A 16,733-nucleotide genomic window follows, 5' to 3' on the forward strand; every position below is an offset into this window, starting at 1 on the left:
TTAAATTAAATTATAATAAAATAAATGTAAATTCTAACATTGTAAATTTGCATATCCAATATACCATTTATTTTAGTTGGATAGAGTTTTTAAAATAGTAAATTTATTTAAATAATGCAAATATATATTTTTTTTTATTTCAATTTAATAAATTAAGTGTCCAATATCTTAGTTGGTTTTATTTATTTATTTATTTTATTTTATTTAACAATTAAAATTCTAAAACATTTCTGTGTCCAGTATACCATTTAGTTTAATTGGAGAGGCTCAGATAGATTGAGTGTTTAGTCCAGATCTTTTTAGCGCTTGAAACTCTATCTCTCAGTTGCCAGGTGACTGCACCCTGTAGCGACGGTGTTTGCTAACTCACCCCTCCCTCCCCTTTCGTCTTTCTCTTCCTCTCTTTATCTCTCTTTCATTCAGCGAATAAAGCTTTTCAAAGACTTGTTTGTTTTTCAAACTCTACAGTCATGTAAAGAGACCGGCGGTCAAAATCTCCACCGCAGAAGCCACATCAAAGATAAAACGCCCTCAAAACTAAAAATCCATCATCTGCAAACACGTGTGCGGCCGACGCATGGAGCATAGCTATGATGTGTTTATGAAAATAGGCGGTGACAGCAATCATTAACCGAGCTCCCAAGAGGAGCGACTGTGGAAACAGAACTCAGCCTGAGATAACAGCTGAAAGCATCACGGTCCATCCGCCTCTGTTTATTTTGCCCACACGGAAGCCGGAGGTCACGGAAAAAGGCACACGGACACCATCATCCCTAGGGATTTGGGCTATACAACGTGTTCCTGTCCAGCCCAGACACCCAGGGTACAAGCCGGCTCTCAAATGTTGCCATGGTGCCTCCTGCCAGTGGTGTGGATTTGAATTTAGTTGCCGTGGTGACAGGGATTAAAATCAGTTCGGGGGCGGGGCTTCGGAGGAATTTAAACTCTCAAGTTACTTGACACTGCTGAAAAAAGGATGAGGAGAAAGTAAACTGTTTATTTTCAAAATTTCAGACCACCGTGTGATGAAGAACAGCTAGAGGAGGAGGGAAATCAGAGATCTCCTTAGAGTTTCTCCAAAATAGCAAAGAGATTAAATGAGAGCAAACTGATACGTATTGAATCTCCTTCTTGCCTCCAGAGAAAAAGATCCTTGTAAACCCACAAGGTTTTAGAAGAGATCTCAACAATGTCTTGTCGGATTTGCAAAGATACGAGTCAAAATCTGCCTAGGGGATTTAAAAAGTGATTTTTCGCTATTATTTACAACAGAATCTATATTTATATGGGTTTAAAGTTGTTATAAGACAGAATAAACACAGCTTTGTACATCAAAACCACTTTTTTCCTAGTAAAATATGAACTTGATTTTCAAAAGTCAATGAATTTGCAACAGCTGAATGTAACAGCCTTACCAAAAGGTATACTTCAAGTTTATTTTATTAAGTATACTTAAGTAAAGTTCAAGTATATTTTCACAGTAATTACACTGCAGTAAAACCATTCAAACCAATTACATTTTTGCTGTAATATTCTTTTGTTTTATGGACTGCTTGCACAACTACTTCCGTGTTCTTGTTATGGCTCGGTACATACAAACAGTTTCTATGAGGACGCAGGTTATTACTACAATTTAGGGCTGGCATTTCTTTAAAAAAACAATTAATCATATTTTCTGCGTTAACATGAATCATATTCAACCTGCTGAAAGGTTACTATAAATATATTTCCTTTCCGTATGTGCATTCTGAATAATAAATAAATATATTTCCCCACTAACCTGCTACATTCTCATGAACAGCATTTTTCTTTTACTGATCATATTTCATACCCGATGAATGTACAGTTTTAAATGAGTTTGACTGATAAACTTTTACTATAGTAAAAGTGCCATGTTTTTCCCATTTTTACCATTTGTATAACAACACTTTTACTACAAATAGCCTACCAGTGTTAAACTATGGACAGTGTAGTAAAACCCAAGTTAATTTGTTGTTATATGGCTTAACTTCAATTGCAATTTTTGGTTTTATTTGAAAATAAAACCAAACCGTGGCTAATTTGTTTGTGTGTGTTGGTACTCTAATTTTTAACAGTAACACGCTGACAGTGTGACTATTGAATAATATGTTGGCATTAGACTAAAGTCAAATGATGACAGAATATGACATAGAATAGTGACTAACATATTTAATACAGATAAAAAAGGTTCATTATGATCTTATTTCAGATCTCACAAACTGCAGCGTCACAATTAGGCCACTATAGAGCACTGACACCCTGAACAATCAGGTATGATTACTAGCCACCGCTTTCTCAGATCGGTTTATGTTGGATTAAAACTTCACGTTCCGTTGAGTTTGGAAAATACTGTACACAGTAATTATCAGAATATGTCTTTTCCTGTCTCTGAAAATTTCCGAATTTGAAATCTCTTTTTATTAGGCGTTTAAGTCAACTACACTGTAAAAAACAATTTGTTGAGTCAACTTAAAATAATTTGTAACCTTGTGCCTTAAAATTTTAAGTTCAGTCAACTCAAAAAAAGTTTATTCAACTTGAAATGTCAAGTTATACTAAGTGACAACTTCGATATTTGAGTTGAATCAACTTACAATTTTAAGGCAGCTGGGTTACTTACCCCTCTGTTAAGTTTAGCAAACACACATATCTAAGTTGTTACTTAGTACAACTTAACATTTCAAGTTGACTAAACTTATTTTAGTTGACTGAACTTAAAATTTTAAGGCAGTAGGGTAACAAATTATTTTAAGGTGACTCAACAAATTGTGTTTTTTTATTTTTTACAGTGTAGATGACTACAGCGCATTGAAAATGTACATAACCGAAAATAACTGTATGTACGGTTTCAAAACGGAAGTGCATCACCAGTAAATTACTGGTAATATTCTCTGTGTGAACGCAGAATGAGATTACTGATATGAGCATGTACAAGGCAATTTACTGGTGTGAAATATGCTATAATCTGAAGTTAGAAAATCGGCGTCTGTGACTATCATACACTACGCGATTTTCTATGAAATCTGTAAACTCAGTTATGCAGACTGGCTCTGACCTTTTGCACCTACAGTCAAGTTCTCCACATGGTAAATCAGTGGAAAATCGGGGCAAAAATCATGTAATGTATTCCAGTCTTAACTAGTAGTAAATTTGTTCTTTACTCACTGAACTTGACCGTTCAATTTTTATAAAATGCAGATCACCATCTTCTCAGTTATTAAAAAGATGACATAAATTTTCAAAGTTTGATACGATGTTTAATATTCCAATAAAAGAGGTAACAATTTAGTATAGGAGCCGGTTTTTACTATTCACTAGTTGCTTATTAACATGCATATTACTAGCATATTGGCTGGTTATTATTACTTATTCTGCAAGACCATATGTCACGTATCCTTATTGTCATCGTGTGTTTATGTTGTGATTTCACCATGTGCTCCCTTGACTCAGCCCTCTCGTCACCCTAGTCACGCCCTCCTTGTTTCTTCCTGAGTGTTTCATTGTCTTCACCTGTGTATGTTCTGATTAGTTTGTGTATTTAAGTTCCTCCTTGTGTTGAGTTCCCTGTCGGTCTTTATTGTTGCATATTGTTGATTTGTGTTTCTACGTGTGTGGATTATCGCTCTGTGTTCCTGCCAGTTCCTCTTGGAAGTGATTAAAATAAGATTTGTGTCGTACGTTGTATCCTGTCTTCCATCCAGCACCTGCAGCAACTACCTAACAGAAAAGACCGACCATAAACAGAGGATGACCTGGGCTGATGACCTCCTCCTGGACCTGCAACAAGGTGAGCGTTCGCTGGAGGAATATGTGGAGGAGTTTTTGAGCGTTTACCATCTGGTGAGATGGAGTGACAAGATGGTTAACGCATGTTTCCAGATGGGACTCAAAGATGATAGTTTGTTTCAACTGATTAGTCCTGATGATTGCTACCGTCCTGTAGCAGATTTTATAAATTTTGTTCTTGATTTATGTGGTTCCTCGTTCCAAGTCATGGTGGAGGATGGTAATCCTCCTCCCATCTGGAAACATGCCGTCGCCCCATCTCACCAACAGCCAAAGCCCTCCGCATATCACTCCAGCGACCTCACACCCTCCTTGTCTCCTGCGTGTCCCCAAGTCTACCTTAGTTCCCCAATGGTCCTCAGCCCAGCACCTCAGGCCGCCGCCACACCAGAGCCTGCACGCAAGATGGCCGCCACGCCAGAGCCTGCACGCAAGATGGCCGCCACGCCAGAGCCTGCACGCAAGATGGCCGCCACGCCAGAGCCTGCACGCAAGATGGCCGCCACGCCAGAGCCTGCACGAAAGATGGCCGCCACGCCAGAGCCTGCACGCAAGATGGCCGCCACGCCAGAGCCTGCACGCAAGATGGCCGCCACGCCAGAGTCTGCACGTAAGATGGCCTCCGTTCCTGAGCCCCCGGCCAAGATGGCCTCCGTTCCTGAGCCCCCGGCCAAGATGGCCTCCGTTCCTGAGCCCCCAGCCAAGATGGCCGGAATGAACATTATGGACAGGGCAATCCCACTGGAATTCACTGCTCCTATTATCTCCCCTGATTCTCCTGAGCCTCCGCTGGTTCCGTCCAGCCTTCCTGAGCCTCCGCTGGTTCCGTCCAGCCTTCCTGAGCCTCCGCTGGTTCCGTCCAGCCTTCCTGAGCCTCCGCTGGTTCCGCCCAGCCTTCCTAACCCTCCGCTGGTTCCACCCAGCCTTCCTGAGTCAAGTCAAGTTGCAGCTACTGAATCAAGTCAAATTGCAGCTGCGTTTCCTGAGGCAAGTCAAGTTTCTGAGTCACGTCAAGTTGCAGCTGCAGCTACTGAGTCAAGTCAAGTGGCTGAATCAAGTCAAGCCAAAGCTGTCGTTCCTGAATCAAGTAAAGTCACAGCGGTTCCCCATGAGTCAAGCCAAGTTGTTGCGGGCATTCCTGAGTCAAGTCTCATAACCGTTGTGGTTCCTGAGTCAAGTCACGTCACGGCTGAGTCAAGTCACGTCACGGCTGAGTCAAGTCACGTCACGGCTACATCTCCTGAGTCAAGTCAAGTTCCTGGTGCTTCTCATGAGCCAAGACAAAGTCCAGCTCGCCCTCCAGAGCCGGAGCTCTGCCCAGCTCGCCCTCCAGAGCCGGAGCTCTGCCCAGCTCGCCCTCCAGAGCCGGAGCTCTGCCCAGCTCGCCCTCCAGAGCCGGAGCTCTGCCCAGCTCGCCCTCCTGAGTCGGCTCCTCCTTCAGCGCGCCCTCCTGAGCCGGCGCTTCATCCAGCGCTCTCTAGGGCTGGCAGTACTGTAAATTCCCCCAAGAAAATTTTGGGGGGGGGCTACTCCCCTGTTCAGCCATGGCCTCCTGGACTATCTGCCCGGCCATGGCCTCCTGAGCCCCAGATCCGCCATGGCCACCTGAACTGTTTACCCGGCCATGGCCTCCTGAGCCCCCAGATCCGCCATTTCACCTGAACTGTTTACCCAGCCATGGCCTCCTGAGCCCCCAGATCCGCCATGGCCACCTGAACTGTTTACCCGGCCATGGCCTCCTGAGCCCCCAGATCCACCATGGCCTCCTGAACTCCCTGATCCACCATGGCCTCCTGAACTCCCTGATCCGCCCTGGAGGTACGCCCCTAAGTACCCGGTGTCTGTCCAGCACGGACCTCCAGGGCGCCCACCCCCCCACCCCAGTGTATGTGTTACGGCGCGAGTCGCGCCTTGTGAGAGGGGGGGGTAATGTCACGTATCCTTATTGTCATCGTGTGTTTATGTTGTGATTTCACCATGTGCTCCCTGGACTCAGCCCTCTCGTCACCCTAGTCACGCCCTCCTTGTTTCTTCCTGAGTGTTTCATTGTCTTCACCTGTGTATGTTCTGATTAGTTTGTGTATTTAAGTTCCTCCTTGTGTTGAGTTCCCTGTCGGTCTTTATTGTTGCATATTGTTGATTTGTGTTTCTACGTGTGTGGATTATCGCTCTGTGTTCCTGCCAGTTCCTCTTGGAAGTGATTAAAATAAGATTTGTGTCGTACGTTGTATCCTGTCTTCCATCCAGCACCTGCAGCAACTACCTAACACCATATTCTACATTCTTAATCCTACCGAATACCTAAACTTAACAACTACTTTACTAACTACTTATAAGCAGAAATTAAGAGTTTACCGATGCAAAAGTCATACTTAATATACTTAAAATAAATCAGAGATGATACATTATTGCATGATCTGTTACATTTAATTATCCCTTAGCAAATTTTGACTCACGTCAGAAAGATTTTGATATATTTCCTATGTAGACTTTGTTATGCTCTCCATATTTATGTTATAGTGTGACATTTTTATTTTGTCAACAACTTAGATTTTTATTTCTCCTAAACAATTTAAGACAAATGTGATACAAATCAAACATAATAAAGAACTAAATTCCAGAGGTGTGGGAAAAAATCAGAGCAATAAAACTGCCCTCTGGTTATATTTTATGAGAAAAACATGAGCAAACGACCCTTAGGCATAATAGTTTATGCCCATTTGTGAATAATTAAAAAAAGGACTGGGAAGTATCTCTTAAGTTTCAACCATTGATAGTTATTTGAATACAATAAAGCATAAAAAGCATCATCTGTGTGTGTTTCCTGGTGCAGCAAAGATTTATCTGAAGTCTTCACACGCAAGTACTAACTCACTTGTTTACTTATGACTGACTAACCATTCCCACAGCAGATGACGGTCGTACAAACAAACGCTCAGTTCGTTGCTTAGTCGACGGCGGTTCAAATCTCAGGAGAAACTAATATTAGACTCCTTAACGTATGAAGTAACATATGCTGTCATTTGTATCCTCTTACTTCATCATATTGCAGCCAACGTTAGACCAGGTTTTTGCTGGAGGTATACACATATGATAACTTTAAGTGGTTTACAGTTATTAAACCATGTTTAAAGGAAAGAATGACATGCAATAAAGTTACACTCAAGTCACCACATCCTATTCAAATTCAAAAAGGTTCCAAGTTTGAAGGTTTGCTAGTTGAAGGTTGTATTCAACAAGTCTGTGACTTGAGGCTATGAAACCTGGAGTCTAAATCCTATCCACTGCCTTGTATCCCAGAGACATTGTGTCACCTCTTGGCAAAGGTTTCCCCAGGTAGGGACTCTCTAGTTTCAGCTCAGGAAAGCGAGGGTCGGGTTTCACACCATAGTCGTCATCTGTATTCATTTCATTGTGTTGCAAGACACTGTTATCTTTTGAAATTTGAATCACCACGACGGGCAACTGGGAAGCTGCTTGGTTTGATCAGACCAATGGCCTTTCAAGATAGCGTGCTGCTAGTTAGAAAGAGTTTTGACTCAATTGAGTTTTTGAATGCTGACAGATGAGGGGGATGGGAGGTCATTTGGAACTGAGAGCGTCACTAAAAAGTCCTCTGACGGTCACGCTTTTCACCGCAATCTTTAGATTGCCTCTACTTTACTGTCAACATAGTTTTAGGTTTCTAGCAAGCTAGATTCTATCTAGTTATGGTATATAAAAATGACCCTATGACACAAAACTTAAACATGCTTTTGATTTTGTAGAGTGTAACAGTTATGGCATCTTGAATATCACTGTGTGCTCCAGAGTGGACACATGAGACACTATATAGCCTAAGGCGGCAAAATTCACACCAAGCTCACCCTTCACCTCTTCCCATGCTGCACCTGCCCCCCTCACTGCACAAAAAGTCCCGGCTTTACACCTTTTGTTTCTTCTCTTTGTTTCTCATCACATATAACGACAGTTGTGACGCCCTCTGACCTTTATCCGGCTGTTGGTTTACAAGAGGCCATTCATTCCTTCTTTTAGTTCACAAGGAAGGAATGTGAATAAAATCAATATTCAGTGGAGTTCAGTCATGAAAATCACTGAAAAATGCTAACACACACTAAAAGATGTAGAGTAACTATCAACCAAACATTTGTTCATAAAGAACATATTTTCGCACAAGTAAACAAACAAGTAAAAAGACACTGCTTGTCGCACAAGTAAAAAAAATCATAAAGATCATAAACCATCACTTGTTGAATTAGTACAAAAATTTGGGTAAACCATGACTTGCAAGAGAAAAATAATTTGTTTATATTGCTTGTTCAATTAGTTCTCATTTGTTTGTGCATTTATCATTTGTTTGTCCAAGAAAACAAATTTGCTTATAAAATATTGTATATACGACATATGTGACCCTGGACCACAAAACCAGTCTTAAGTCGCTGGGGTGTATTTGTAGCAATAGCCAAAAATACATTGTATGGGTCAAAATTATTAATTTTTCTTTTATGGCAAAAATCATTAGGAAATTAAGTAAAGATCATGTTCCATTAAGATATTTTGTGATATTACAGTATTTCCTACTGTAAATATATGAAAACGTAATTTTTGATTAGTATTATACATTGTTAAGAACTTTATTTGGACAACTTTAAAGGCAATTTTCTCAATATTCCAGATATTCAAATTGTTTTATCTGAACCAAATCTGAACCAAATATTGTCCTATCCTAACAAACCATACGTCAATGGAAAGCTTATTTAATCAGCTTCCAGATGAAGTTTAAATCTCAGTTTTGAAAAATTGACCCTTATGACTGGTTTTGTGATCCAAGGTCATATGTAACGTGTTGTTCATCATGCAAGAACAGAAATTTGCTTGCAAACTGTTGCAAAAGTGTTTCAAATTCACCTAAAAACATTGCTTGTTTAACACTGCATGTTACACACTAAACAAATTCACTTATAAACTGTTGCTTTTCACATACGAAATTCACATATATGCTAAAGCATTGCAATTTTGCTTCAAAGATGTTGCTTGTTGCACATGTAAACAAACTTGTGTATGAAATATTACGTTGCATACGCAAACAAATTCACTTATGAACTGTTGCTTGTTGCACATGTACATGAAATTGTGTATAAACCGTTGCATGTTCACAAGTAAACAAGTTCACTTATAAACTGTTGCTTTTCGCAAAAGAAATTCACTTATAAAGCACTGCACAATTTCTTAAAAGATGTTGCTTGTTGAACATGTAAACAAATTTGTGCATGAACTATTACATGTTGCACAAGTAAGCAAATAAGCTTACAAAGCATTGAAGATTCACTAAAAATGTTGCTTGATGTAGATGTAAACATGTTTGTGCATGATGTGTTATGTGTTGCACAAGTAAACAGATTCAGTTTCTTCTTGCATTCTTAATAAATTAGCTTAAAAATCTATCTATCTACATTCACTTAAAAATGTTGCTTGTTGCACATGTAAACAATTTTGCATATGAACTGTTGCATGTCGCACAAGTAAACAAATTCACTTATAAACTGTTGATGTCGCACAAGTAAATGAGCTTACAAAGCATTGCAAATTTACTTACTAATTTAGCACAAAATTATGTAAATTAGCTTACAAAGTGTTGCAAATTCACTGAAAAACATTGCTTGATGTAGATGTATACAAGTTTGTGCATTAAGCATGAGGCTATATGTTGCACAAGTAAACAGATTGACTTATAAACTGTTCCTTCTTGCACAAGTAAATAAATTAGCTACATTCACTTAAAAATGTTGCTTGTCGCACAAATAAAAAAAGTATGAACCATTGCCAGTTCACATTTAAACAGTAGCTCGACACACAAGAAGTAAAGAAATTAGCCAATAAAGCACTGCCAATTTGTACAAAAGCATTGCTTTTTGCACTTGTAAACAAATTTGTATATTTTGTGTATGAACTGCTGCATGTTGCACAAGTAAACAAACTCACTCATAAACTGTAGCTTTTCACATGAGAAATTCACTTATAGAGCATCGCAAGTTGGCTTAAAAGATGATGCGTGTTGCAAAAGTAAACAATTTGTGTATGAACTATTACGTTGCACAAGTAAACAAATTCACTTACGAACAGTTTCTTGTCACACAAGTAAATAAATTAATGTACAAAGCATGCCGAATTTACTTAAAAACACTGCTTGATGTAGATATAAACAAGTTTGTGGATGAAGTGTTATGTGATGCACAAGTAAACAGATTCACTTATAAACTGTTCCTTCTTGCACAAACAAATAAATTAGCTTAAAAAGTAATCAACATTCACTCAAACACAAGAAATACACTTATAAAGCATTGCAATTTTGCTTAAAAGATGTTACTTGTTGCACAGGTAAAAAAAAATTGTGTGAACTGTTGCATGTTGCACAAGCGCACAAATTCACTTAGAAACAGTTGCTTGTCACACAAGTAAAGAAATCAGCTAGTAAGGGGATGGCAAATTCACTTAAAAATGGTGCTTGTTGCATATTTAAACTAATTTGAGTATTGCAAGTTCACTATCAACTGTTGCTTGTCGCACAAGTAAAGAAAGTAAAGCCTATAACACTTTGAAAATTTAAAAAGCATTGCTTGTACTTTTTAAACATATTTATGTATTTCGTGTATGAACTGCTGCATGTTACACGAATTGAATGAGATTCACTTATAAACTATTACTTGTTGCACAAGTAAACAAATTTGTTTATGAACTTGTAAACAAACTCGTAATTCTTTACACATTACCACATGGACCATTGTTTGGTGCATGAGAAAATTAATTTGGCTATGAACCATGCTATACGTTGGCTTAATCAGTTATTGCTGATGCTAAATAGGTTTGCATACCATCGCCTGGGCAACATCGCAATGAACAGGTGCAGTGCTGTCTCCGAGAATTTGTTTAATTGCAAAGGGACGCACTGCGCTCATGCATAAACTGCAGGGCTGAACCTGTCGCCCACTCACTGCGTGGAAGGTGAGGCTTATCCAAGCACAGAAAACTTGCAGTGTTACCAAGACAGCCTGTTTCTTTCTGTATTAGAGCAATTGTCTTTTTAGGGGGTATTTTCAGCCTATTGAAAGACTCTTTTCCCCGTAGACATCCTTTGTATTCCAGCACCCAAAGACACAATAGAGTCCCAATGAGAGGGGGAGAAACTAGCAGGTCCCACAGCACACAAAAGAGCAGAGTTACTGTAATCTGAGACACGCTATGATCAAAGTGGCACTCAGGAAGACGAGTTACGAAAGAGGTGAGAAATACTACATTGTGCATTGTAGGATGTGGTTTACAACATGGCAGTCAATGGACGCCAAGTATTTCGAAAAGCACCATACCTGTCCCAACTCAAAGGTATTTAAGTCTAATGCCAAAATCAATCAAATCTGTTGAAATGGTCTCACCGTCATAGTTGGGATGCACTCTAGGATCGTGCACTCCAAACTGGATGAGGATGGGGATGTCATAACCCTGACGCACCCACTCTATGACGTGCTGACGGGCAGAGCTGCCATCGTCCAGGGCTGGAAGACTGCATGTCAACACAGCGCTGTCCCCTTTCTTGGCACGGATGTGGAATTCAGCTGCACTTGTGTGATCTAAGATAATAGAAAAAACACAAAAATTCATGGAAATCATTTACTACACTAGTGACTTACAATGAGAAGAAGGTTAGTGTTTATATCAGTTGTAAAGAGGTTACTGTATAATACTCACTGAATAGGGACAGTACTGCAACAATGACTTCCAACAAAGGAAGGTTCTTTAGAGGCATGATGGGTATTCATACAGATTCACATACCTGAAGAACATCAAACACACAAGATCAAACAAAAGGCAAACAAATCTCAACCACAGAAAGCATTATGCTACACGCAACCTGACTAGTGAATATGAGCTGAACCATACAGTATGTCACAAACATGTCCAAACCTCCTTTGCTTCACCTGTTCCTGTAATCTCAGAGCACACAGGAGGATTACGGGATCTTTCGTACGCATTGCATATATGTACACAGTAAGCTCAACAACATCTCTGATTTGAACTAACTCATCTATAAGCCTACACAGTTGAAAGGACAGTAAAAGAAAGTCAAGTGAGATTGACTCACAAGCTAGTCGGTAGAACTTTATTTTACAGTCCTGTTTCTCATGTACATACTATGTATTTATTATAGTAATTACAATAACTAGGTACTAATCCTGAAACTACTCCTAAACCTAACCCTACCCTGTGTAGTTACCTTATATTACCCAAACTTTCTAAGGTAGGTACACTGTAAGTACATGTAAGTACATGTACTGTAAAATAAAGTGCAACCTAAACTTCAGCACGGCATGTGACGCCTCAAGCTCGTGAGTGGATGCTCCTGACTGTTTAGACCAATGAAATTGAGTTTCCCAGCCATAAATGTGATTAAATTCACGGTAACTACTGGTAACTACACAGTAGCCTCTCCCATTTATTATGTATCTATGCAAAATTAAACATTTGCATTATGATCTAATTCCTCTAGAAAGCCCTTTGTTTCCCTTGTTTATATATGTGTGTGTGTGTGTGTGTGTGTATATATATATATATATATATATATATAGTTGTGCTCATAAATTTACATACCTTTTGCAGAATATGCTAAATGTTAATAATTTTAACAAAATAAGTGGGATTATGAAAAATTTGTTATTTTTTATTTAGTACCGTCTTGACTATTTGAACTATTTAACATAACTAATGTTTATATATATTCCACAAGACAAAATAGTAACTTAAATTATATAAATGACCCCGTTCAAAAGTTTACATACCCAATCTTAATACTGTGTGTCGTTTCCTTGATGATCCATGACTGTTTTTATATTTTGTGATAGTTGTTCATGAGCCCAGTGTTTGTCCTGAGCAGTTCATCTGCCTGCTGTTGTTCAGAAAAATCCTCCAGCTCCTGCACATTCTTTGGTTTTTCCAGCATCTTCTGCATATTTGAACACTTTCCAGAAGAGACTCTATGATTCTGAGATCCATCTTTTCACACTGATAACAATTGAGGAACTTATATATAACTATTACAAAGGTGAAAACAGTTACTGATGAGCCAAGGGGTGTAAACTTTTGAACAGGATGATGATGTGTAAATTTTTCTTATTTTGTTTACAGATTTTTTTTCCCCATTTAGTATTGCACTTCAGAAGCTACATAAATATGTACATGTCTCCCAGAAGACAATATAAGTACAATTTACCCTGATCATCCAATTCAAAAAGTTTACTCCCTCCGGCTCTTAATGCATTGTGTTGCTTTTTTGAGCATCAGTGGATGTTTTCATCTTTTGTAATAGTTATGTATAACCTTAGTTGTCCTCAGTGTGAAAGGATGGATTTCAAAATCATACATTCACTTTTGGAAAGGGCTGAAATATGCAGATGCTGCTGGAAAACCTGGAAAAAAATGTGCAGGAGCTGAAGGATTTTTCTGAAGAATAACAGGCAGATGAACTGCTCAGGATAAACAAGGGACCCATGAACAACTATCACAAAACATAAAAACAGGTGTGGCTCATCCAGGAAACAACACACAGTATTATGATTCAAGGGAATGTCAACTTTTGAATGGAGTAATTTTTATAAATTCAGTTATTATTTTGTCTTCTGTTATGTGAAATAGCTTATTCAGGACAGTACTACATAAAAAAAATAACATGCAATTTTCACGATCCCTCTTACTTTGTTACAGTTATTAACATTTAGCATTTTCTACAAGGGGTATGTAAAATTTATGAGCACAACTATGTGATATGTGTGTGTGTTTCTAATATTAATATTTCTAATAAACTTCACATATATATTTTTTTTGTATCCGAAAACTAATATTGTAAGTGTAGACAAACAACAAACAACATAAATAAATAATACATACATAATACATAAATAAATAAATAAATAAAAATGCATGTTACACTTCAGAACAAGTGTTGGGAGTAATTCAATGCAAGTAATGCAAGTTATGTAATCAGATTACTTTTTTTCAAGTAACTAGTAAAGTAATTAATTACTTTTAGATTTATAAGATACTTACTTTGCGAATAAGTGACGCAAATTACTTTGTTTTCCAGTTTATTCACTGACACCTCTCCTGTCTCAGTGCTGAGAGATATTGGAAGTAAAGCGCAAAAGCACTTTTTTCAGCCTGACACTTATTAATTTCACTTTTGGTGTAAAAGGGCCTTTACAGTTGGCAAAAATATAACTTTTGTTTTTTTTTGTTATTAAAAATAAATAAGCAAGCTCAGCTCAGGTTAAAAAACATAATGCAAGAGTAATGCATTACTTTCCATAAAAAGTAACGAAGTAAAACAAATAGTTACTTTTAATTACTTTTAAAAAGTAAAAAAAGCTGTTCAGGACACTGGTGTCACTCCTTCACATGTCATGTTAACTACTCATATATAGATACTGATCTACTTAACCTGTGTAACGATGACATTACAAGTGCATATACCATCAATAATGACCATGTGGGTAGACAGGAAGTTTTGAGACAATTGCTAATATGCCCTCAATGAACGCCCGAATGTCCCTGAGTCATCAGTCTAACACTGCACGTTCCTGGTAAATCATTAATACATCAAGATGCAATAGGTCTGTTGTTTCCTGCTGTAAATACTAAAGCGTGTGACTTGTCCAAAGCTAGCGCTCCACTTAGCTCACTGTGAGCCTGTGCGCTACGCACCAGCACACAATGCAAACGCCTGCTCATTACCCCCCGCGAAATGAGGTAGAGCCATTCTTAAAGACTCCCGAAAGGGGTCCCAAGACAATCCCTCGGGTCACACATTTCTCACCGCACACTCGGCTACCAGTCTGTTTGCATTGTTAGCGTCTATTCAGCCATTCAGAGAACGTGTGGTACAAAAATCATGAGAACTTGAGTAATTAAGTAATACTTTCTTGTACATTGTTAAATGCAATGAATCAGCTCTATGGGATGCTGATAAACCTGTTTTTCTCTGACAAAAGCTGGTAGGTAAGCGCTCTGTTACTGTTTGTTGTGCATTCCCACAACTTAAGCTAATATTCTAGGTTCTCTTAATGTTATGAACAAACATTCTTTCAGTAATGTTAATAGAACATTTGTTCAAAGTTATCCGGAATTTAAAAAACATTCTCAACACGTCATTTATGCATCATTCATGGAACACTTGGAACTTATGAATGACATTCAAAAGATGTCTTCTCTAAGACATTTAAAAACTGGTCATTTTAAACACTGAGAAATAATGTTTTCAATCTTAATGGGAACATTAGCAACATGTTAACACCATCCCAGCTAGACCAAAGTCCTACATAAATTACTAAGCACACAAAGCCTGTCTTCTTGATTTACTGTTGTAGTTTCAATAAGCGGCAGTAAAATACAATTTACGAACCTATGAGGGCAAGGGTTACAGTGCTTGACAATTATAAATATCGTCTAACCAGGGAGCAAACATTGAATTAAGCCATTTTCTGTCTTCAAATGGCATCAGACTGGGACCACATTGTAGGATATGCTAATTCAAGGCACTGAAAGAGTTCAATTCAGTCGTCCATTTATTCTTGGGGTTTACAAAGGACGGGCTGAACTCATGTCACAAATTTCTCTCAGTCTATAAATATGGCTGTGAGGAGAAGAACTGGGCCTAACCGAGCGTGAAAACTAAATATAGCCCATTCATTACAAGCTTAAGCTTAATGCAAAAGGATCACCAGTCATTCAATTATTCATATCTGACCTATTCTGCATTCAAGTTAAAAAGGATGACAGTGAAACTCACAAATGTTGTTTAATTAAGCTGGGCTGTAAAAACATTCTAGCACATCAGATAAAAAAGTCAATTTGATCCTAAAGTCAACAGGAAATCAAACTTGGCACAAAACAAGTAAACTATTAACTTTTGTTACTCTGGTTTTCTAGTCTAATTGTGACTCTGAAAATGTAATAACTTGCACTTCCAACTTCTTTTTCTGCTCACATCACGTAGACCACACATTTAGTGGTTGTTCAAGCAAAATCTGCTACAGCCTGAGGGGATGATGTATTTTTGAAGGCCAAATCCCAGAAACAAGTTAGTATTTTAGCATTTCTGGTTACATCATACATGTTTTTAAATGGGTTTTGTGACATAAAATACATCTGTAGTATTCTAACCCTAACTTTTCTGTTTGGTGTTATCATTAAACGCCAACCAGAAAAACTCATCTACTTACTAGTTGCTTTCACAGCCTGTTTTTGTTGTTATAATCACACTCCTGCAAACTATTGTAACTGAATCTTTTAGGGGAAATGTTTTTACAGTAAATAAAGACTCAAAGAGATGTCAGATGCTTAGTGAATGTAACGTTAAAGTCACGTGACCGTGGTTTCAAAATTCATAAAAGTAGTGTTAACTGTGAAGATTATCAAGATAAACAATACAGCAATAATCCAAAAAGCCATTTTTTTTCTTCAAGGGAACCAGAATCATGCTAATTTCTGAGACGCCCTACAAAAATACACTACCAGTCAAAAGTTTTTGAACAGTAAGATTTTTAATGTTTTTTTAAAGAATTCTCTTCTGCTCAACAAGCCTGCATTTATTTAATCCAAAATACAGCAAAAGCAGTAATATTGTGAAATATTTTTACTATTTAAAATAACCTCTTTCTATTTAAATAAATTTTAAAATGTAATTTATTCCTGTGATCAAAGCTAAATTTTCAGCATCCAGTCTTTTACTCCAGTCGTCAGTGTCACATGAGCCTTCAGAAATCATTCTAATGCTGATTTTCTGTTTGATTACTTTTTTTTTTTTTAGAAAGATCCAAAGATCAGCATTTATCTATACAAAGCTTTTGTAACATTATACACTATACCATTCAAAACCTTGG

At 38.1% G+C, this 16,733-nt stretch overlaps 1 protein-coding gene across 3 annotated transcripts in view; it reads right to left on the reverse strand.

Annotated features, from left to right (window-relative positions):
• igsf9a (immunoglobulin superfamily, member 9a) overlaps positions 1 to 16,733 on the reverse strand; it is a 39,236-nt gene that overhangs the window by 19,133 nt on the left and 3,370 nt on the right. For all 3 annotated transcript variants that reach the window (XM_051120434.1, XM_051120433.1, XM_051120431.1), the window contains exons 2-3: positions 11,551 to 11,635; positions 11,238 to 11,432 (exon numbers count right to left, since the gene is read on the reverse strand). In XM_051120434.1, the coding sequence (XP_050976391.1) occupies positions 11,238 to 11,432; positions 11,551 to 11,608 (253 nt within the window). In that variant the 5' untranslated portion in view covers positions 11,609 to 11,635. The remainder of the gene's footprint in view (positions 1 to 11,237; positions 11,433 to 11,550; positions 11,636 to 16,733) is intronic.

This window comes from Labeo rohita, chromosome 10 (assembly GCF_022985175.1).
Source record: "Labeo rohita strain BAU-BD-2019 chromosome 10, IGBB_LRoh.1.0, whole genome shotgun sequence".
NCBI classification, from domain to species: Eukaryota; Metazoa; Chordata; class Actinopteri; order Cypriniformes; family Cyprinidae; genus Labeo; species Labeo rohita.